At 42.3% G+C, this 24,360-nt stretch overlaps 1 protein-coding gene across 1 annotated transcript in view; it reads left to right on the top strand.

Moving 5' to 3' along the window:
• LOC147634278 (uncharacterized) overlaps positions 1-24,003 on the top strand; it is a 108,283-nt gene extending 84,280 nt beyond the window's left edge. Inside the window, exons 11-14 of the mRNA XM_086805656.1 lie at positions 2,580-3,008; positions 13,632-13,927; positions 14,172-14,301; positions 23,187-24,003. Coding sequence (XP_086661782.1) covers positions 2,580-3,008; positions 13,632-13,927; positions 14,172-14,301; positions 23,187-23,615 — 1,284 coding nt within the window. The 3' untranslated portion in view covers positions 23,616-24,003. The remainder of the gene's footprint in view (positions 1-2,579; positions 3,009-13,631; positions 13,928-14,171; positions 14,302-23,186) is intronic.
• Positions 24,004-24,360: the final 357 nt, after the last annotated feature.

Here is a 24,360-nt window from a genome sequence, read left to right as displayed (position 1 = left end):
CTATGCTAAGTGTAAGTGCATCTATTTTCTCAAAAACTAGGGTAAAAACACAAAGGTTTAGCCAATGGGTGTGTAGCCTAGTGGTGTGGGATTGTGATCTGGGTTTGTGACTGGGAAGGGGGAGGTTTCAAGTTCAAATCTTGCAGCAGGCTCCTCCGTGCATTCGGGCCGTTTGCGGCCATAATTGTATCGCCTCGGGCTGGAGACCAAGCCGCCTTCCGGTGGGCACTCAAATTGCTAGTACAGAAGGATCTTCTATAAGGGAAAAGGCGTGCCCACACTAGCCTCCATTTATTTACATGGCAGAGGCCCTGAACATTGTACGTAATGCATTTGAGCGGTATATACATATGTACGAACTGCAAGAAAGTCCCACCACTCAACTCTCAACCTGCATGGCTGCACTAGGCTGGGCCATGATTGACTGCTCATCAACATTAGCAAGCTCCGGAAGGTCCAAAGTAGGGGCATCAGAAGAAACATGAGTATCTGATAATGGATGCAATGAATCAGCTCCTCGAACCACTGCTGACCAAAGTCACCCCACCCCAAATCCATCATCAGGCATAGACTCTGAGGAAGTAGGAGTTTCAGTCCAATTCCTGTTGACCACTGGCTTGGCTTTAAGTGGTTTCTTTGGAGTTGCCAATCCAACGAAGCAGTAGCCTTAATTGCACCATTCCCCTTGTCCCAATTCTTGATTGGCGAGGTAGACACTTTAGCTTTCCCTTTCTCAGTTGCTGTGGGTGGCAAGGGACCCGAGGGACGAGACTTAGGTCCAGGAGAGGGCCCGGAAAGAAGAGGGTGTACCGGCTCGATTGGAGGCTTTAACGAAACTTGGGGACAATCAGATTGCATGTGACCAAACTTTCCACACTCAAAGCAAGAGCCTGCAAAATTTCCCCATTTGAGTTCAAAAAAGGCCTCCTGATAGGACATACCAGGCATATCAATATGAAATGCCACATGGGGAGGAGTGGGTTTATCTGTGTCCCATGGCACACAAAAACGATTGACATTGCCATCTGAACGAGGTGGACACACAACTTTCCCCAGTGCTTCGGCTAAGAACGGTAATGTAGGTTTGCAATACAAAGGCAAGTCCAACACCTCCACCCAAACTGGGCATTTGTGCTTTTTGATAATCCTTGGTTGGCATCCAAGGAAAAACATGCACCAATTGGCGACCATAAAACAAGGGAGATTTCTCCAAAAGCATTTGCTTATACTGTGGCTCAATAAAAATACCCTCATAAAAACCACGGGCAGCTTTGTATCAGCCTGCAACAAAGCATCCTTTAAGCAAAGACTTAATCCATTGTGCAACATCTCTTGCATCAGGCATGTGGCCTCGAAAGAACAACACAACCGCTTTCTATGCCAAACTCATTACTGGAGCATACAAGACCTATCCCGGGATAGAAACACGAAAAGCTGGCTTTGGCTCATCCCAAGCTTGCTGAATTTCAGAAAACCCTTCTTGCAAGGTGTCAGCAAAAGGCTGTAATTCCGGATTCACGCAGTGAGCAGGTGGATCATCAACCAAAACTTGGCGACGCTTAAGGTCGCCTCTTTGAAAAGTCTTCACAGGCTCCATAATAAATCCCTGACCAGCACACACACACACACACACACACACACACACACACACACACACTGCTGTACACAGGCTGGCTACACAGACCGTCTCTCTCTCTCACACACACACACACTTACACACTCAGAAGGGGATGTACAGAGAAGAGAAAGGAAAGGCAAAAATCAAAGGGTTTGCAAGAAGTAGACGTCCAGGACAGAAGTCACTGGTCTGAAGAAGAAGACGTGTAGGTCGCAAGAAGCAAGTCACAAGACATGCAGGTCTCAGGTGCAGGCGAACATAGTCAAGCAGGTCGCAAGCGAGCAGATGAGCAGATGAGCAGGTCGCAGGCGAGCAGTGTCGAGCAGGTCGCAGGTGAGCAGTGTCGAGCAGGTCGCAGGCAAGCAGAGACGAGCAGGCCACACACACACACACTCTTCACACACAAAGGTTTACTTGTCGACCAGCATTGAGGCATTACTGGAGAGCCTTTTTTATCTTTTTGTGCTGTCATGGAGCAGTACGAGGAAACACATACAAGTGACACCCAGCCTTGAATAATGGAAAGAAATCGTTTGCTACTGCAAGAGCAGTACATGGGGGCAGATCCTACGTCACATGGGAACATTGATGAGGATGTTTCACTGTGTTTCCCAGCTATTTTTTAAACTAGTTTCACGTATAGACATATTTGTTGCGATGACAAGTGTAGTAGCTAAGGGAAGATCCTACAGGACAGTGGACATGGGAGTATTGGCTAGGATGTTTCATGTGTTCCCCAGCTCTTCTTTCACAAGTGTCACATACTATTGAAGCAAGATGTAGGTGACAACAAATTAGGATATGGCTTATGATCTGATGGCTGTGTATCTGGTGTGAAATAAGTCTTAATTGCCCAAGGCTTAAGCTGATACTTTGCTCAGCATTACCATAAGAGTACTTTATTTGTGGTTTTTATTTTATCGCTATATGTTGACTCTAAACCTTTTACCACTATATGTAGGCTGGTAAGATGACCAAGGCATTGGAAGTTGTAAGAATGATGGAGGCTTCTGGAGTACCACAAAACAAGTTAACGTATACAATGGTAATAAATGGATACGTGCGGAAAGATGACTGTGCGAATGCATTCACAGTGTTTGAGGACATGGTAAAGGCACGGTTGAAGCCGGATGCAATAACATACAATGTTCTCATCAATGCCTTCTGCAAGAGCAAGCAGATTGATCGTGCGATTGGCCTTCTCAGTAGGATGCAAAAAGAGGGTGTGAAACCTACGCCTGAAAGCTTTACCATCATTATGGATGCTTTTGTGAAGACTGGTGACTTGAAGATGGCATTGAAGATGCTGGATGATATGAAAAAGGGAGGATGCCCACCTAGCAGAGTGACATACAATGTGTTAATCAATGGACTTGTGCAAGAGGGTCAGGTATGTGAATCTCCCAATTCAAAATCTTTATTCAAAGATGGCTGAATCTTCTCAAGTGCAGCTCTTCTATTTTGGCTTCGTCAAATTGGTTGTTTTTTTTTTGAATTCTGTGTCAAATTGAAACTGCTATATTTTTGGTGATTTGATAGCAAAAGTTTGTTTGTTTGTTTTTTTTTGGGGGGGGGTTTTTTGTGTGCTCTTAATGTACATAAAAGTAACATTCTGCCTACACGGTTAACATTCTTTTAATGCACCACTTTGTTGCAAGATTTTGACACTTGTTTTAAGGTATACGTTCGTCACAAGATCATATGCAGTGCATGACCAAATTCTGGATGCTAGGGGAAATAGCATCATATAGTCCAAGAGGTAAATTCTGGATCCCAGGTGCAATACCATCATCCAGTCCAAGATACAGACACTAGATTTAGGCACAATGCCATCATATGCTCCGGTTCCCAACCCTTCTCCTCCATGGGGCAAGGCGACGTATGCTCTTACCTTTTGGACCATAGGCTTTGCCACTATGAGGTGCAGAACCTCCTCATGATGAGCTAAATAAAACAGATCTACCCAAGTGTTTCTAGACCTTCTCCACGGGCAAGGCTGTCTATCCTCTTACCTCTTGGACTGCAGGCCCTACCATGAGGGCCAGAACCTCCTCACAATGAACTATACAAAATGGTTCCACCCAAGAATCTCTGGTAATAGTCACGATATACACTTACTACCTAGATTTAACAAGGCCACGAGTCCTCGGTTTGTTCATTTTTAAAAAAAAACACTCCACAGACTGCAGGCCCTACCACCATGAGGGCCAGAACCTCCTCACGATGAACCATACAAATGGTTCCACCCAAGAATCTCTGGTAATGGTCATGATATACACTTACTACCTAGATCCAACATGGCCATGAGTCCTTGGTTTGTTCATTAAATCTCCAGAGTGACATACAAGCATATTCATAACTAGTGGCAAAATCATAGTTATAGGTATTTCGGCCACTCAATTTTGATAGTGAGAATATCCATACAAGCTAACTTTGGCTTGTAGTTTTCTTGAAACAACTCAAGAAAACATTCAAGCTATCTTTGTCTTGCAGGCAAATTGTTTTCCTCAAACAACTCAAGAAAACATATAATACTCTTCTTATACAAATATGCAAGGGTTAGGTTTCCAAAAACACGGAACTCAAAAAGGTAACAAGCACAACTTTTTTTAGCTCAGAGTGAACAAGTACAACTTTTTTAACTCAAGAAGGTAACAAGTACAACTTTTTTTTAGCTCATGTCATCCTACCAACCATGGTCGATCAAACCAAAATTGCACGGCTTCTATTTGTGGATAATCTCCCATTCCCAAAGCTTGTACATCATAAACTGTGGTGCATCCTGATGTCCTCCATAGCCTGTCCATTTTTGATAATGGGGAAATGACCAAAATGGTGATAGTGGCCTCATTTTCCAATTTGACCTGATTTACTTGAAAGGTTATCCATCCTAGTCACCTCCACGAGTAGCCTACCCATGTGGTCCATCACCTTATCTACCTCAGCTCAACCATAACATCATTTGAATAATTCACTCTTTTCTCGTTAAATGATTGTTTGATATATAAATATTTGAAAATACAAAGCTGTATTTTAAACATTTGACATATGTATCTATCAAATGCACACTGTTTACATCAAAGAGAAGAAAATCTAGCTGTTACATATGGATTTGGATGCAGAAAGAGTCGCAAGAGTTTTAAATCGTGTTCCAATTCAGAAATCAAATACATGTTGGAGGTGGCCTGAAACTTGCAAATCTTCTTGTGTGTCCCCACACAATCCCATGAAAACCAAAATCACAAACCCTCTCTTTCCTTCCATATAACATCTTTCTATTCCATCCTCCTACCAATGTAAACAACATTTCTCATCCCACCCTCGCCATGCCATTCTTTAATGATTCCTTATCACTTCTAGATCCTACCTGTATATATTATCTCCCCCTCCATTTCATCATACTTAACTTCCATATCTTGTTTTGGGTACTTAAGCCTCAACAAAGCTGCAAGAGAGATGAATTTCTGAAGGTCAGCAAGGCCTTCTCCCTAGGATAATATCCTTCAAGCTTAGCAATCATAGGTGAAAGCCTAGGTTGGTTGCTAAAGGCTTTGTTGAGATGCCAAACACAAGGGATCACCTTCAAAAATAGGGAAGTACCTTGTCATGTGCATGCCCTAATTGGGATGTTCATGGACATATCTATCTATTGTAGCTGCCTAAAAGGCAGGTTCAGAGGTTGAGTTTAAGCTGATGGACTGGCGTCCTTGGACCAGTGGTGTGTGGACAAATGGTGATGCATTGTATCTAGTCGTGGATAGTTGGCATAGTTGGTTGACTAGTAGCCAACCCTTGCAGCCAACCAGCGCTCAGTCAACTACAAGGGCATGTCGAGGGTCATATCCAGCATAGTGCTTGAGACTTCAGCAGAAAATGTGCTTCCAGGGTGAGTAGTGCCTTTTCCTTGAGTGTTTCTCAAAGGAGGACAATAAATACATCAAGTATGTCATGCACAGTATGAATATGAGCTTATGATCTGTGATTCATTGTGTATAATCATGTTTTGGCAATATCCAGTAGTGTAGGGTTTCATCTCTCTTTCCTGTTGTATGCTTGCTAAGTTTGATTAGGATTGGTCTCTCTCATAGCTAGCGTTAAATCTATTTAGAGCTTCCCTAGTCATGTTACAGTATACAATATCATCCTGTGTGTGTTGTGGTCGTGTACCATTTGGTGTACCAACAAATGCTACACCAACACAAGGAGGACTGGTCTGAGCCCTTCATTTTCTACACAGTAACGTTGACCTAACAATTTGATTGTAGCATTCTTTTGATCATATCTGGAATACAAAATTTTGCACGAAATAGGAGTAAACACAATGCTTTTGAATATAACTTATTCTTGCAAGGTGAAAACATGGAAGCGTTTCTATAGTGGTTGTGTCTTCCCTGTAGATCTGTTCTTGAATGTCTTCTTTGTAGCTTGCTGATGATGTCTCTCCTGACATTGTGGACGCCTGGGTAGTTTTCCTGACAGCAGTTTTACCATCCACGGAATGCTCTCACTTTAGGGTAGCCAAGTTGGGTTACAACCTGCAGCTCTGATACCAATGTAGCATGCAATAGGTTGATCGTCGTAACACGCAACAGAGCCTTCTTTATACCCGTGAGTCTATGCAATTCCACTTTGAGAGAGAAAGAAGATCGTAGTCGGCACAGTATTGGGTCCCAATTTACCCATTGAAGGCCCCCCCTACAAGCAGGAGTATTTGCTTATATTTATTTGGAGAACTTTTACAATGAATATGAATGACGATTGAGGACTGCCAAACACAAGGATGAAGTAGACCGAATGCAAGCTGATCCAGATGCTGTTCAAGCTCCTGTTTGCCTCAGTCTGGTTTATTGCCTCGTGTTGGTGTTTTTCACGCGATAGCATTGGTCTGCCACGGAGATTAGTCTGCAATATCCGTTGGTCAGGCTTGGACGGCAGAGTTGACACACATGCCAGAGTCGCATGGGACACTATCATTTGCCCCAAGCATGAAGGAGGGCTGAATATTATAGATCCAGATGTTGAGTGCAAAGACATGCTTTGTAAGTTAGTGGTCAGATGGTTTTTCCCAAGCAATGAGCCCTTGGAGGAAGTCCTTTCTTTATCAGATCTCTAGATGTACCCCCCATGTTGCTACGCTTTATTTTCATAGAGGCAGTCTACAAAGCATCCTCTTCCCCTGATTTGTCAAGTGTTACCAGAGCCTGGAGCAGGATGAGACCTTTCTTGAGGCAGAGGCTTCCGAGTTCAGAGGAAGAGGCAGACATACAGCCCCTCATGTGGGATGATCTTAGTAGAGGTGACCTTGGTCATCCCCTCGATGTTTCAGGCTACATGCCGTGGTGGTGGTGAGGCTACGAGAGATGCACATTGACAGTTGGATTGTGAAAGATTTTTAAAAGTCTTCCTATGGATCAAAGAGAGGCCTCCACTCAGCATCTCAGGAGGATTGAACAGATTGATGCAACTATCCCTCACGAGTGGCTGACTGGTGAATGGGAGAGAGAATTAGGGTTAGAGTTCATGTGTGGGAGACATACAAAGAGAAGCAAGAGAGAGAGAGAGTTGTGGGGTAAGTCAACTCATCAAGATGAGTGTGTGACTCCCCTATCACACATGTATATTGCACTAGTACACATAGTGCACTTAGTATATTAAAAGTACTAAGTGTACTATGTACTATAACTTATGGGGTTGTACACACTATAAGGGTGGGCATAATGCCTTTACCCCAACAACCTCCCACTTAAAGGCAAAGTGCCCTTAAATGAAGGAAAAGAAAAAATCAGCATGTACATGATAATATACAAGGCCATATCAAGGCTGAAACTGGCCTCATCCAATGCCCATCAAGTGTTTGCAATGAGCAAACCGCCCCGGAGGCAAACTCTTTGTCAACAGATCAGCCGGGTTGTCATCCGTATGAATCTTAACAAGCTGAATTTGCTTGTTCTCTATCACCTCTCTGATGAAGTGATACTTCACATCCACATGCTTCGTCTTTGCATGAAAGACAAGGTTCTTTGCCAACTGGATGGCACTCTGACTGTCACAATGCAACAATGGAATATCCCCTGTATAGCCCAAATCAACCACTAACCGAGATAGCCATAATGCCTCCTTGCAAGCCTCTGTGGCTGCAATATACTTAGCCTCTGTAGTAGATAAGGCTGTGCACTTCTGCATCCTGGATATCCATGACACAGCACCTCCTGTGAATGTAAATGCATAACCGGTAGTAGACTTCCGGTTATCTGGATGACCGGCATAATCCGAATCCGTGTAACCATGCACTAATGCATCCTGTTTGCCAAAACAAATGCACATATCCTGTGTGCCCTTCAGGTATCTCATGACACCTTTCACTGCTTCCCAATGCTTTTTGCCAGGGTTGGCCATGTATCTAGAAACCACTCCCACTGCAAATGCAATGTCCGGCCTAGTAGCAACCATGGCATACATGAGCCTGCCACAAGCTGAAGCATACGGAATCTTGGCCATATCAGCCCTGTCTCTATCTGACTGTGGGCTGTCCATAGCACTGAGTTTCACATATGGAGGCAAAGGAGTACTAGTGTTCTTCCCCCCGTCTATATTGAACCTCTGCAAGACTTTGCCAATGTATTCCTTCTGAGACAAATACAACACATGCTGATTTCTGTCCCGAAGTATCCGCATACCCAAGATGTGATTTGCATCACCCAAATCCTTCATATCAAAGGTTTGATGCAGCCTCTTCTTCAAGGCATCCATCTCTTTACGAGATTTCCCGGCAATCAACATATCATCAACATACAAGATGAGGATCAATAGACTGCCATCCAAAGCTTTCTTGGTGTATAAGCAGTGATCTATGTCACTTCTCCTGAATTTCTGAGATTTCATGAATGTATCAAATTTATGATACCATTCCCTTGGTGCCTGTTTGAGCCCATAAAGACTCTTTTTCAGCTTGCATACAAGCTTGCATACAAGCTTCTCCTTTCCATTTACTGCATAACCCTCTGGCTGTTGCATATATATCTCCTCATGGAGATCACCGTGAAGAAAAGCAGTCTTCACATCCATCTGAATCAAGTCCAGATCATCATATGCAACCAAAGCTAACACAGCTCTAAGTGTGGTCATTTTGACCACTGGAGAGAAGATCTCATCAAAGTCCACACCATATTCCTGCTTGAAGCCCTTAGCCACTAACCTGGCTTTGTATCTTGGCTTTGCATCTGGTGCAACTTTGAGCCTGTAAACCCATTTGCATGGCAAAACCTTCTTGCCTGTAGGCAAATGCACCAACTTCCATGTTCCATTTTTGTGCAGAGAATCCATCTCTGACTTCATGGCACGCTCCCAAAGAGCCTTGTCTGCCCTCTGTAAAGCCTCCTTATAACATGAGGGCTCCCGACAGTCAGTGAGCATCAAGTAGTCAACCCCTGGAACAAACCTATCAGGGGCTCTGGAGGGTCTTGTGGACCTCCGTACCCAATGACCATCATTTGCAGGTTGCTGTCTAGCCTGCATATCACCTATTGGTGGCTCCTGTTCCATGCCATAAGGCTGAAAAATCATGCCCGGTATCTCCTCTAACTGTGGTATATCCATAGGGATATCTTTTGCCATCTCTGGCTGTCCATTTGGACCATTTTCAGCACCATTTAAGGGCTGGTTTTGCTGCTGTAATGGCTGATTTACAGCCCTTTGTTGTTGTCCATGATGTCCATCATCATCAAAGAGGACTCTGCTAGGCTCCTGTTGCCTTGCAGGCTCCTTGTACATGCATGTTTCATCAAAAATGACATCATTGCTGCGTATAATCTTTCTATTCACGGGATCCCAAAGTCTATACCCCATTTCACCTCTGTCACCATATCCTAGGAATATGCATTTGTGAGACTTAGGATCAAGTTTGGTGCGCATTTCCCTGCGTATGTGCACGTACGCAACGCAACCAAACACTCTCAAGTGCTTGTATGACGGAGGCTTCTCTGTCCATACTTCCTCTGGCACTTTCCCACCAAGCCTTGTGTTAGGTGACCTGTTTATAAGGTGAACGGCTGTCATAACAGCTTCAGCCCAAAAACCATGAGGTAATGCAGCATGTGACAACATAGAACGGACCTTCTCCTGTATGGTCCTGTTCATCCTCTCTGCTGTCCCGTTTTGTGGAGGATCATAAGGAGTAGAGAGCTCCCTCTTGATGCCTTTAGCATCACAAAAGTCCTGAAACTGTTTGAACATATACTCTCCACCATTGTCGGAACGCAAAGCCTTCAGTGTTTTGCCAGTTTGATTCTCAACATGAGCAACAAACTTCTGAAACACTGAGAATGTATCACTCTTCAAACGAAGAGGATAAACCCACACCTTACGTGTGGCATCATCAATAAAAGACAAAATATTTTTCCCCTCCCAAAGAAAGCTGAGGCATCTCACATACATCTGTATGCACAAGCTCTAATTGAGCATCTTTCTGTCCAAGAGCTTTCTTGTGGGGGCACTGTAGTTGCCTGCCATATATACAATGCTCACAAAACTGAAAACTTGAAAACTTTAGAGAAGGCAAGTAACCCAAACGAGACAATTGCTCCATTCCTTTGACACTCATGTGTCCCAACCGGCTATGCCACATAGAGATTTCCGGCAGCTCGGTTGCATTTACATTAGCATGGTGACAAACACCTGCATGCATGAAATAAAGAGTGTCCACCTTCTTCAGCAGTAAGAGAAGCGGGCATTGCACCCCTTTCTTTGATAGGCTTGTGCTGCTTCTTCTGGAGCAACACATTGTAGCATTGGGTTTGCCATATGTCATAATTATGTGAGCCTTCAAGCTTCTTGATGTGAAGCAATGAAGAGCTCTCACCTGTGGTTGCCATAGCAATATGCAACCTGTCAATGCCCGATTCCCTGCAAAATGTGCAAACACTACACCAAAAAGCACACAAAGTGCTCACAGTTGTTCTCCCAAGCTTTATCTCCCACTGCGGAAGCACAAATGCAACTTTTCTCCCACTGTATGTGATAAAATCACCAAAATCTGGTTGCTGCAGATTTAGGACAGCACCTTAAATGTGCTCTGTTCCCCTTCCAAAGTACTGTACAGCAGTACTAAGTGCTCACCAATGATGTACCAAACCTGTACCGGCAAGTACAGCAGCTGAAATTGAACCTTTTCCTCACTCAAATTAGTGTACAGCCATGCCAAAACTTGCACAAAGCTGTGCCAAATCTGTACCAGCAGGTACAGTAGCAATAAATGCTCTCCTGGCTGTCCAAATGAGCGAAAATCAGACTTTTACAGTCCCGAATACTGCATACAACAGTCCCGAACAGAAATTGGGCAAAAGCCCCTTGACTGCAAGCTGATTTCTGAGGATTCAAGGCATAAAAGTCTTGCCTGCTGCTTTGCCAAGCTCAACAAGCATATGATCTTGAAAAGCCCCTTGATTTAAGATCAATTGCTGATCATACATGGTACATTGACGCACATGAAGGCATTTAGAGTCTTCGCGAGGCTTCCCCCTGGCCACATATACATTCAATACATGAAAGCCCCTTGATTTACAGGCACATTGAGTGCTTGACAGGCATCAACACGTTGCCCAAAGCATCAAATGCGAGTGCCTACATGCAAATCAACCCAATCGGCACAAAAGCCCCTTGATTTGCACTGCAGTTTGCTGCATTTTTGCCCGAATGTGCGATTTCTCACATCATACAGCATGTATGAATGCTTAATTGCACAATTACATCAAAAACCCCAAATTTCGACATCCAATTTCCTGCAAATTGATCCTGATTGTGACCAATGTCACCCAATTTTGTGGATTTTGCTCAAAAATTGAGCAATTTGGCACCTGACCTGCTCAATTGATGATTGTACCTGCTCAATTGCAAATTGGACATGCAAATTCCAAAAAAAAATTGAAGCAAATACCTCAGGTAATTTTTTGATTTTTTGTTTTTGTTGCAGGAAAAGGAGGTGATGATGCTGCTGCTGTTCTTAGTGTCGATTTGCGCTGCCCGTTGAGCAATGAAGAAGCGATGTTACCAGGCCGGTACTACTGTGGAGGCGAGACTGTTTTTGCCATAGGACAAGGGGCAGGTGCATGCCATATCTGCGCTGGATACAAGAGAAGCTGAGGCGAGTTGGTCGGCGACGATGGAGGGCAGCAGTTGAATGCTCGTGGGTGACAGGAACTCCTCTACGCCCGGCAGCCAGCCGTCTAACGCCCAATTGCGTTGCTGCCTGCAACTCCCTCTAGGCGCTGACGCGTGGCGATGACTTTTGTGCTGGCCGCATTGGAGGTGTGTGAAGCGACCCAAGCACTTGTCCCTGCCGCCCGTCAGGCTCCAATGTTCTATGCTGTAAATCGTCGAAGAGAGAGAAGCTTCTTTCTATGAGGAGAAAGTCTTCCGAGCTCTGATACCAGTTGAATGGGAGAGAGAATTAGGGTTAGAGTTCATGTGTGGGAGACATACACAGAGAAGCAAGGGAGAGAGAGAGAGAGAGTTGTGGGGATAAGTCAACTCATCAAGATGAATGTGTGACTCCCTTATCACACATGTATATTGCACTAGTACACATAGTGCACTTAGTACATTAAAAGTACTAAGTGTACTATGTACTATAACTTATGGGCTTGTACACACTATAAGGGTGGGCATAATGCCTTTACCCCAACAACTGGCACATTCCATGATGAGTATCACCCCAGATGACTGGGTGCTTTCTCTAGGACAGGTGTACCGCTACAAGTACTAGCCGTGCCCGACCAGGATGAGGAGGGAGACTGTATTCTACACTATTCTTGGCAGGATGGAGATTGATGAGATGCGTTAGTTTATTTGAGACGTTGTCAACTGTCAGTAGTGGGTCGCTCAGGGAAGCATTGGTCTATTGACCCCCTCGAATTTATGACTCAAGGACCTTGGTGCCTTTGGCTGTATGGTGGATGCCCCATCAAATTTCTTCATTGGGATCCTGATGTATGGGAGTGGATTGATGTAGCCAACCCTTTGAATTCTTTACTTGCACTGTACAGAATGCTATGTTGTTGCTAGTTGGACAGATTCAGAGGATTCCTACCCTCAGGCCACACTGGGAAAGCTTTGGAATTACTCCGTTGATTCAGAAGAGATTTTGGCACTGACATTGGCACTCTTATAGGAGAATCTAGATATCCCATTCCTTGTGGTTGTTTTTGCATGGCAGACTTCATATTAATCAGTGGAGAGCTATCTTCGGTGCGGACTCATCATGCACTAGATATTTGATAGCTTCGGAGACTATGCATCATCATATTTGGGCTACAAAGTCGCTTAGAGGATCTGGAACTGCTCAGCTTATGGCCAGATTGAGGAGAGGCACTATCTACATTACTTGGTGCTCTATTTCCTGGCTTGCTGCGTGGGGCTCTATTGCCTGGCTTGCTCAGTGTAGACCACATATTTTCTTCCACCTTGACCTCATTTACTTGCAAGCTTATCCTTCCTAGTCACCTCTACAAGCGACCTACCCATGTGGCCCATGACATCATTTGGAATCGTTCATCCATTTACAATCACCACACAGGTCTATCATTAGAACATTCAACCTTTAAGACACATGCAATTTGGCATTGCCATCCAATCTAATTTTCAACCGACTGTGCCTAAGGTTGGCCACTAGCTTGAATAAACTAGAAGGATTGAATTGGGGTGTCAAAGTTGCTTGGAATCAGGGATATCATGAGGCCATAAATGGGCAATATCTTGAGCAGGGGGACTGAATCATGTAAGTTCAATTGAGAAATAGATTTTTCATCTGGTTCTAGATTAATCCAGCTGTTGTTAAACGTTTTGTTATTGATTCAATTTATTCAATAAAACTATTTGCTCTTTTGATTTTGATTGAGTAAATGCAGTGTTTTCTTTTTATTTTTCTCTAAAGAAAATGCTGTTTTAAATTCCATACAGTAAACCTTTTGAAATAATCTTGTTTTACTCTATATAATTACATTAATGTACATTCTTTCAGGTAGACAAGGGTGCCGCCATTATTGATCAAATGGTGTTGGCTGGCATTCCTCCAGACGAACGAACATATACAACTATCATGGAAGGTTATGCACATGCAGGGGAGGTTGGAACTGCATTTGAATACTTCAAAAAGTTAAAACAAGATGGTCTGAAGGTTGATGTCCTCACCTATGGAGCATTGCTCAAAGGTTGTTGCAAAGCTGGGCGGATGCAAAGTGCATTGGCTGTTACAAGGGAGATGGCTTCTGCCGGGTTGACCAGGAATGCCTACATCTATAATATCTTGTTGGATGGGTAAAAACATGGGCACCAGCTTTCTTCAATAAAAATACTGGAAAGCATACAAATTTACATGCATGGAAATACTTATGTGTGCGCGTGGATGTTTGGATGTATACATGTACATATAAGGACGACTATTTTGTGCATGTCATCATTACAGGGTTTTCATGAAAGAAATGACTTTTCTTTGCTTTTGTCTTCACCTTTTTGGTGGCCTAATTTAACCTTTATTGTTTTTATTGTTTGTGGAACTCAGCTGGGCTCAAAGAGGTGATATGTGGGAAGCAGGTGACGTAATGCAGCAGATGCAAAAAGAAGGCATTTCACCAGATATCCGCACTTATACAACATTCATAAACGCTTGTTGTAATGCTGGAAATATGGAGGTAGTGGCACTTATAATACTCCTTTTCTTTGCTTGTATATGGACCACGTGCTTATTGAACCTTGGAGGTGATGCAAAAGATATGTTTTTTTTTTTGTTTTGTTTTGTTAAAAGAAAGCAGATCTGAAGTATCAGAGTGCTGTCTTAACCCTGAGCTGACGATTCCACAATTGCTTAGTGTTTGTTTCGGTAAGCTTAGTCTGCAGTTAGTGTCCAAGTGTATCATGCCTTCTGTTCATACCGTGGTTTCTAGATCAGCAGGACAAAAATCATACATCTTAAGCATGACAGCAGCTGCACCATGCCCTCTAGATCCCCCAGTACTGAAGGCACAGAGAGCATCTTTGGAACAAGGGGGATTGTGCCTCTCTTGTTAGCATTCCCACCATGAAGTTGCTAATTGCTATCAATAAATGGCTGCATATTCTCTCTTGTTAGCATCTGCCAATTGTTATCTCTCAATGGCTGTATAGATCTTCTTTTTCCATTATTTGCATCTTGTGAGTTGAAAGGCAAGACTTGGTTAAAATAAAGTCAGAGCTGAGACCTGATGGGATTGTAGCATTAAGTAGCTCTCTAATGCACAAATTTACTCTTGCTTTGTTTTAAACAATGCTGTAGTCATATAATGCGAGAGCTTTGTGGTGTTTGGCAAACGCTTCCTCGTCAATGTCTGTTTTCAAGCATTTTACCTAGATCTGGGGTTGCAGTGTAGGGCCTAGGCACTTAATGCTTTCAAGGTGGTGTCGCATACGTGAACCAAAATGAAGAGCAAAAGCGATGAGAACACTCACACTTCCACCAAGCTCTAGTTTACACTTTTTGAAGGCAACTCAACAACTATTGTAGCTTAAGGAAAAGCTTTGCACAATTCTGTTTTCACACTTGCACATAGACACATTTGACCACAATTGGTATCAGAGCCTAGGGAACGCGCAAATTTTTCTTTTGTGGCACCTATGTGCGTTGATACTTCTACAAGGTAGAGTCCCTAGGTTCATGAGTGCACAAGGTTGGGTTTGGGGAAGGGTTTATTAGGTTCTTTCATTGATCCGTGGTCCCTAGCTATCATGGATTCATAACAACTTGCAGCTATGGTGGCCCACATGGCAGAGCAGCTTGCAGTCCTATTCAACCACCTTGACAGGATGGACATGTCACCCTGGTCATCGGCTGCTCCAGATTTGGTGTCGGGTTAGGCTCATCATTCACAGCAGGCTGATGACTTCGAGCTTTACGTGGAGCAACTAACTCTCATTGTACTGCTGGTAGATCTACCAGATGAGCATTGCTCATAAATTGGGTGAGAAGGAAGTGTTCCTCGAAAGGATTTCAAGAGATGAATATGGAAAGAGTTGTGGATATTCCAATTAGATGGCAACTCTAGTCTATAGGCCACATCGTTAATCTTTTCAATAATTTTAAATGGTCCATAGTATCTAGGTGCAAGTTTAACTGTAGGGAATTTTTCCACTCTCTTCAATCATCTCTTCTCAATTCTCAAAAGTACATAATCACCTTCTTGGAATGAAAAATCTTTACGCTTCCTATTTGCTTGAAATGTATACTTCTCTTGAGCTCTTGCAATACAATCACGCACTTCAGATAAAATGCGATCAAAGTCTCGAGTATATTGGTCAGCAACTTCAATCTTATGGGAGAGTCTAGTAGCCGGAAGAGGCAAAGCTCTACCATAGATAATCTCAAATGGTGCTCGACCAGTAGTAGAATGAGGAGTATTATTATAAGCAAATTGGAGTAGATGTATGTACTTATCCCATGAACTAGGTTACTGGGAAACATAGGCTCTAAGCATATCCAAGATAGTGCTATTCGTGACTTCGGTCTGTCCATTTGATTCAGGATGAAAAGCCGTAGAAAAATCTAACTTAGTGCCTAAGTTTGAGAAAAGAGCAATCCAAAAGTGACTACAAAATTTGGAATCTCTATCAGAAACTATCACTTTGGGTAGACCATGATGAACAAAGATTTGCTTGACAAATATGGTCGCAGCTTGCTGAGAAGTCAGTGTCTTTTTACATGGAATGAAATAGGCTTGCTTACTAAACCTGTCCACTATTGTCCAAATCATGTCATGATGACTGGAAGTAGTAGGAAAGCCTGTAATGAAGTCCATAGATACTTGTTCCCATGGTCTGTCTAGAATGGGTAAAGGCATAAGCAATCCCAAAGCTTTGCCTTTGTAGCTTTTAATTGCTTGACAAATGTTACACTTAGCTACAAATTTTGCTACATCATTTTTCAAATGAGGCCAAAAGAATTCTCGAGAAACTACTTGAAGTGTTGCGGAAACTCCTCTATGTCCCATGAATGGTGGTTGGTGCATCTCTTCCAAGACAAGTTGTCTATAGGGTTGAGTAACACATAATCTTTTCTCAAAGAAAAGATAGCCATCATTATGAGAATGATTTCCTTGAGGTGTCCAATTGTTTTCACGCAATTTGATCCATATCTCAGAGAAATCTGGATCTACTTCATAAGTTTCTTTCATAAGTACAAATGGTTCACTTTCAATAGCGGAAATGTTGTTGATATGTGGTCTTCTACTTAAAGCATCGGCAACAACATTTTCCTTTCCAGGTTGATATTGAATCATGGGTTGGAAACTTTGTATGAAAGATGCCCATTTAATGTGCCTATCTGAAATAAGAGGTTGCGAAAGCAAATGCCTAATACTTTGTTGATCAGTCTTGATAAGGAATTCTGAACCCATTAGGTAATGCTTCCAAATCTTCAAGGCATGCACAACTGCTGCTAATTCCTTGTCATATGTACTATAATTTGTTTCAGCAGGTTTTAGCTTTCGACTTTCATAGGCAATAGGATGGTTGTCTTGCATAAGCACAGCACCAAAACCTTTGCCACTAGCACCAGTTACTACCTCAAAGAATGGTCTTTGAAAGTCAGGTAGTGTAAGAACTAGTGCATGAGTTAATGCATCCTTGAGTACTAGAAAAGATTTATCTTGACTTTCGGTCCAACGGAAAAATGTAGTTTTCTTGAGAAGTTTCGTCAAAGGATGTGCAATATAAGCGAAATTCTTGACAAACTTCCTATAGTAACTACATAGACCTAGAAAAGATCTAAGGTCATGAATGTCTCGAGGTGTAGGCCAAGAGGCTATACACTCAATCTTCTTAGGATCCACACGGATTCCTTCAGCTGACACTATATGGCCTAAGTATTCAATCTCTTTTTGAAAGAAAGAACTCTTTTCAGGATTGACATACAATTCATTTTCTCTGAAAAGGTTAAACACTTGCTCCAAGTGTTGCTAATGCTCTTGACGATTCTCGCTGAAAACAAGAATATCATCAAAGAACACTACAACAAAGCTTTGAAACTTTAGGAAAATGCGATTCATCATACGACTGAATGTAGCTGGAGCATTGGTCAAACCAAATGGCATAACCAAAAACTCATAATGGCCAGTCTGGGTTCTAAAGCAGTCTTGAATATGTCTGACTCAGTCATGCGTACTTGATGATAACCAAACTTTAAGTCAATCTTGCTAAAGACCTTTGAACCTCTAAGCTTATCAAGTAAGTCATCTACCCTAGGGATAGGGTATCTGTTCTTGACAGTGATTTTATTCAATGCTCGGTAGTCAACACACATTCGGAAAGTTCCATTCTTCTTCTTAACAAGAAGGACTGGAGCTCCAAAGGGTGAACTACTAGGTCTAATAAGGCCTCTTTCTAACAAATCCTCGATTTGTTTTTGGATTTCTTTTTGCTGTAAATTGTTGACTCTATAAGGAGCTTTACAAGGTGGAGAGTTGTCTGGCAATAAGTCAATACTATGGTCTTCAGGCCTAGACTTAGGTAATCCTGGAGGTAAATCTTCCATAAAATAATCCCTGAATTTGGAGATATAAGGATCAAGTTTTGGACTTTTGGATGTGTTAAACTCAGCGCTAAACTGGTTAACCCAAACCATATAAGTCTTCTCTCTTTTCCTAAGAGCTCGCTTTGCTTGAGTATGACTCAATAAAGGGCTCGTCTCTTCTTTGACTAGACATTGGAGGAAAATATTTTCATTGTCCTTCCTTACAGAAATGCTATGTGTATCATAGTCTATAATAGGGTTGTGCATATGTCTCCAAGGCATACCCAATATTACATCTACGCCTTGTAAAGGTGCAACTAAGAAATCCCTTTTTTCTGTTAAGGAATTGATGCTTAAAGTTAAGGAATTGATGCTTATAAGTTAAACCTTTCACCTCTTGCATGCAATTATACTTGGTTCCAGTAAATGCAGCTTTAACTCTATAATGTGTAGGTAAAGGTTGAATGTTTAAAGCTCTAATTGCCTTTTCAGAAATAAAGTCATGAGTGCTACTATCGTCATGTAAAACAATAACTTCATGCTCATTAATTTTTCCTTTTATTTTGAGTAGCGAATGAGCTTGAGGCTTACCTTCTGCTTCTGAATAGTCGGGGTCAGAATTACCCTCTTTTGGTCCTTCTCATTGACTTTCTCCACAACCTGTACCTGTAGTAATGTATTCCAAAACTTCTCCACATACTGAGACATGCTTTCTTTTTCAAGTTGATGCAATGTATCCCATTGATGCCTAGCTTTAGATTTAAATTGTGAAGGTAAGAAATGCTTTTTCACTAGCCTTTGAAACCTTTTCCATGAAGCCGGTTTGTCACGTCCTTGCTTGATTACGCTCCACCATAAAGCTGCGCTATCCACCATGTGATTAGCCACACATTTGATCTTGTCTTTCTCGGAAAATTTCTCCCCCGAAAAGTAGTCATCCAATTGACTAAGCCATGCCAAAAGGACTCGAGCATCTTTTTTGCCATCATAATTCTGAAACGAAAAAGCTTTACGACTGATTTTAGAATCTTTCCGTGAGTTTTATGCTTGAAGTGTAGTATTGACAGCTCTTTGGATGATGTTGTCTTCGTCATCATAAGATGGCAAAGAGTCACGCTTACGCCTTCGACTCGTGAGCTGTCGCTCCAATTCAATTCGCATCTCTCTCTCTTCTACAATTTGTTATTGTAGAGATTGGAGTTGCTCTTGAATTGAAGGTAAAATAGAAAAATTTGCCATAGTGCTCATGCAAACAATGTAAATAAGTAAAATTGATATTATTTAATGAATGTAAATAAAGCAAATGATTGTACTTATCTCAATTCTCCCGTAATTCGATTTGTGTTGAAACTGAACAAAGACTTTGGCTGGCATTTATTTGGCCTTTTTAAGCCTCTTTGAGCCCTGAAAAATCAATTTTCTGCACCCAAAAATCTGAAAATTGCAATTCTTTGGAATTTTCCTTGAAATAGGAAAATAGGTAGTGTGAAAGCTCCAAAAGTTGATGTGACATGCATTGGGCTTGGGAAAAGTCGAATTGGGTTAAGATGAGGATTTGGCTTAATTGAGATTAAGTAAATTAGCTTAATTGATTTTTGTCTTCTTCTTCTCACGTTTTTTCGCCCGTGAGGCTGCAAATCAGCGCATCGCTTTTTGCTTGGTTTTATTCATTTTTTCATGGCTAAAGCTTACACAGCATGCAGTCCGTCCATTATAGGTTGCTTCTACCTTGAACCTTTGCAAAAACTGAGCAAATCACATGAGGTTTTTGGCTATGGAGAATCCATCTATACGGTTGGATTTGAAATTCATGAAGCTTTGAGCAAAACCACTTTTTGATGAAGAAGAATGGTTTTGGGAAGAGGTAAGTGGCTTTGAGAAGTAGAGCTAGTTTGAGAATTTGAATTTTTGGTTAAAGACCACAAACCCTTCTTTTGCCCACCGGTTAAAAGCTTGCAACTTTCTTGAGAGTTGTGTTGATGAAGACCTTTCCCACCTTTCCATAAATCTCCTAGTCCAAGCTCTGATACCACTGAAAACGGAATCGTTCTCTAGGATAGTTTGTGAAACACTTGAGAAATTCAACACATAAATTCAACCATGAAAACACATGCTTTGCAGGTTTCAACAAAAATCAAATAATTTGAACAAAAGCATAGCAAACATAATACTTAGCTCCAAGACAAACATGCTGGGTGCAATCTTCCCCCCCCCCCCTTGTGCGTGGCCTTTCCCACACAAGAGTATTTTTATTAGCTTTCCACCAAAAATAGGCCATAGCCCCCAAAAATATACAAAGTGTGCTTTTAGAGAGCACGACACTCTTCCACAACAAAAATAGAGTGTCCCAAAAATTGGGGCTAGGGTAAAGCCTTTAGGCTTTAATAAATTCAACATTGTAAATGTATTTTTTCCAATGTATCAAAATGGAAAAATCATTTACTAAGGTTACAAGCTACGCTCGTAAAAATAAGTATGATGCGCATAAGAAACATTCTCCTCAACATTATTCATCAATCCTCGTAATCTTCATCACGTGAAAATATAAGCCCAATTAATAATTAAATTAATTTCACAAATATTAAACAGGCACAAACCATCACCAACTCATGACTACCAGGTGTAAGTACCCCAGGAATCACCCTGCCATACAAACCTAACTGAAATAATCATAGACGGTCCCAAGCATACGTCATATACCGCACATATTAATATTTATAGTGGTGTCACCCACGATATTAACCTAGCCGGCATGACGCACGAGTAACCTAGGCGTCCCCAAATTACTCAAGAGGGAAAAATAATATTCTTAAAAAGGACTTAAAATATATTCTCATGACAGCAAGTTGATCATCAGAGGCCTTCTACTTGGTGGTGAGTCCTAGAAGGCCTTTCTGATTGACCGGATCTCTGCTTGGAGTCTGAACCCCCTCACTTGGCAGCCCTTGGACTCCTTGTGTACGATGGATCTTCATGGAGGCCCGATCCTGAGGCTTGAGCATCGCCTTTGAGGACAGATTTGCAACCAGTTTGATGAGAGCTTGGGATCGCCTCAAGTCAGCTCTCTAGCAGCTCCCTTTGGCCTTGGACGAGGAGAGACTCTGCCAGTTGCTGATTTTGAACTGCCTCTTCAAGATGCCCAACGGTCACCTTCTGGGCACTTGTTCTCATGTAGGATGGGGCTCCCATAGTTTTGGCCTAGCCCAGTCTCTTGGCGAGTGGACTAGCTTCAGGTGGCTTCCTCGGGAGGCTTAGGACAAATGCCTCACTGGAGATCAAAGGTAGAGAGCAAATAGTCCTCGCCATCGACCCAGCCATACCCCGCAACTGGCACACCCCTTCCAGGGCCCCTCCCCCCCTCAGTGGTGGCTGGGATTGTTTTTTCTATGGCGACGTCATTAGGGAGCAGTGCTCTTTGTGGGGACCAGATGCAAATGATGTTCCAAGGTTTTATGCTTCTCATGAAGCAACAGGGAGGTCAATTGCGTGAGCAAAAAGCCATGATCAAGGCCTTGGAGAAGCGACTACCTCTTCGAGATTAACACTGCTTTTTATCTCCAAACAGATAGGCGGATATAGAGCATCACCATGACCATGCTCACGATGTTTTACCTTACTTACAGAAGGACTACTTGCAGTTAGTGAAAAACGCTCTTAATGACTGGATTCATGTATCCACCAAACGAGTTGTCCTTGTAGTCCCCCAGTAATCTATCTAATTAATGATCATGGTAGGAGAGTGCACGTGACACTCAGGGGTTGACCTTCTTGTTCATCATATTGCTGGATACAGAAGTAGATTAGTAGTTTTAAAAGGCTCAAGGCAAACAAGTATGGAAGCTGACAAGTAGAGAATGATGCAGATTAAAGAAGGTGAACGTGTAAGTTGCAAACTAGCTGATGGAGTTCTTCAAAAGATACTAGTTTTAGAGCTTTTTTGCATTACTTTGAGAGGAAAACTGAGTGATTGTGGTACATGAGTTCAAAGGGTCCCTTCTATTGTTACAAATTTCTGAGGAAGCTACGCAGCTGATTTCAGATACAGTTTTATTGAGTGAGAATGGCACATTTTAACTTCATGATGTTTGCAGTGTGCACATCAACTGTTTGTTGTTGATGACGTCAAGCAGGGTACTTTCCCAGCCTCTGCTAGAGATAGTGTTGAATAAACAGCTGTGTGGCTGGACAATGCCAAAAGGTATTGAATAAACAGGGGTGGTGGCTGGACAATCCCAAAAGTAGTGCTGTTCTGACTCTTTCAGGAGAAGCTTCTCCAAAGGCATTTCCAAAACTTACGTCCTAGTCACAACCCATGGTTGTGCTCGTGGGAGGTCTCACTAATTGAGCAAGCTGGAGTCAAACATCCCAAAACTGTGTCGTGTAGGCTAAAGAAGGGGTATCCATGGTGAGTGGGTGGCATAAAGAGGTTTTGTTAATAGCACTCTCGTGGGTCCCTTTGCAGGCTACTTTGTGATTGATTTTCCCATATCTAGAAGGGTCTGTGATTATTGTGCTGGGTGATGGTTCTGTATGCCAACTGCATCCTTGGAATTTGACCAACCTTAACTCTCTGTACCAGAGTACAGAAGATCCTCTTTTGTGGCCACTTAGAGGGAACAGCCCCCTTATGCCTTACCAAAGCCAAAGTGAGTAATTTGTCTGAGAGACAGTTTGCCTGTAGGGATATTAGTAGAAAGATCACCAACCACTGAGGTGGGGTGGGCAAGGGACTGGTGACAAGTTCATTAGAGGGGAGTATAGACAAGAAAACATCATTCATACATATACGTGTACAAAGGTGGCAAGTTCATTAGAGGGGAGTATAGACAAGAAAACATCATTCATACATATATGCGTACAAAGTAGACAAGCAAGTGGCGATCCATATTACTTCATATATAATTTTGATTGGGTTAAAAGGGCACTTCTGAGTTTTTCAAGGTCGTTTTTCAAGGTCACATTTTATATATTAACATGTGGAAAAGAAAAAGGTTGTGTTCGAAAACTTTAAATCTGTGCCTTTATATGTTGATGCAGAAAGCAACGGATACTATGCACGAGATGGTGAAGGAAGGGGTGGAACCCAATATTTTAACTTACACTACACTCGTAAAAGGCTGGGCCTCGGCATCGTTTCCTGAAAAGGCTTTTGCGAGTTTCGAACAGATGAAGGCAGCTGGACTAAAGCCGGACTACGCAGTCTACCATTGTTTATTGAACTCTTTGCTTTCAAGAGCTTCAGTTGCCCGGGACACTGCTATATCGAGCATTCTATGCGTGTGCGAAGAAATGGGTGCCCAAGGCTTTTGTGTAGATTTTGATACTGCTGTAAGGTGGGAGAAGTATCTTAACAGGGCAGAACACCACCCAGGTGAGTTGACGAAGGCTGTGGAAAGTGTATTCCCTCCAGCTTGGAATGGAAAATCCAAAAAGAAGATGGAAAGGTCTCTCCAGGTTGCCCAGTAAAATGCAGAACTAGCGTAAGGTGAACGTCATCTGTGGACAGATTTCATGCCAACATTCATGAGCGGTTCTTGTCCTTGATGCACTTGGACAACTACAATGCTTACGTCATTTACATCAAAAGGTCACACACATATCAGAGACTCGCAGACATTCTATTGTTGATGACATGGAAACTGGTTCATACATCTTGTACGGTTGTATCAGTTAATGTATATACACTTTATCTTGATGAAATACTGTTACAAGAGCATCCATGTAACACGATCGTAGAATCCTATGTCATTTGAGAGTGGCCACAGCTGCATGTGACTGTTCCAGCCAATTTCATTTGTTGTCATCATTAAGTTATCTTTGTATTAAAGTTTTGTCAGCAAGATGCTGGCTACAAGTGCAGAAGCGGGTTTAGGTACTAACCTTGTAAATGAGGTATTTGCTGAAGGCTGATGGCTACTTTGTTTGAGAAGCACATGCAGAGACATGGTTAATTGCAATGCTTTATTGCAAGCAAGATGGTGCTCAAACTCTGAGCCATATATTGCATGCTCATGCTCTTTTTCAATCATCCTTTTGAGCATTTTTTCAGACTAGTAGGATTGGCACGACTAGTGAAATCTTCCAGCATCCTAAGATGTAATGTTTGTAGCATGTGACAAAGGTTTACGATTTCGTATCAAGCACTTCATGTTACTTTTTTGATGCTCCAGTTTCTGTTACCCATGATGTAATACATAAATGCCCTCTTCAA

This window comes from Cibotium barometz, chromosome 11 (genome assembly GCF_041138505.1).
Source record: "Cibotium barometz isolate CiBa-2024 chromosome 11, ASM4113850v1, whole genome shotgun sequence".
Taxonomy (NCBI): Eukaryota; Viridiplantae; Streptophyta; class Polypodiopsida; order Cyatheales; family Cibotiaceae; genus Cibotium; species Cibotium barometz.
Note: the sequence above shows the minus strand (reverse complement) of the source record. Positions and strands in the feature narration are given on the sequence as shown.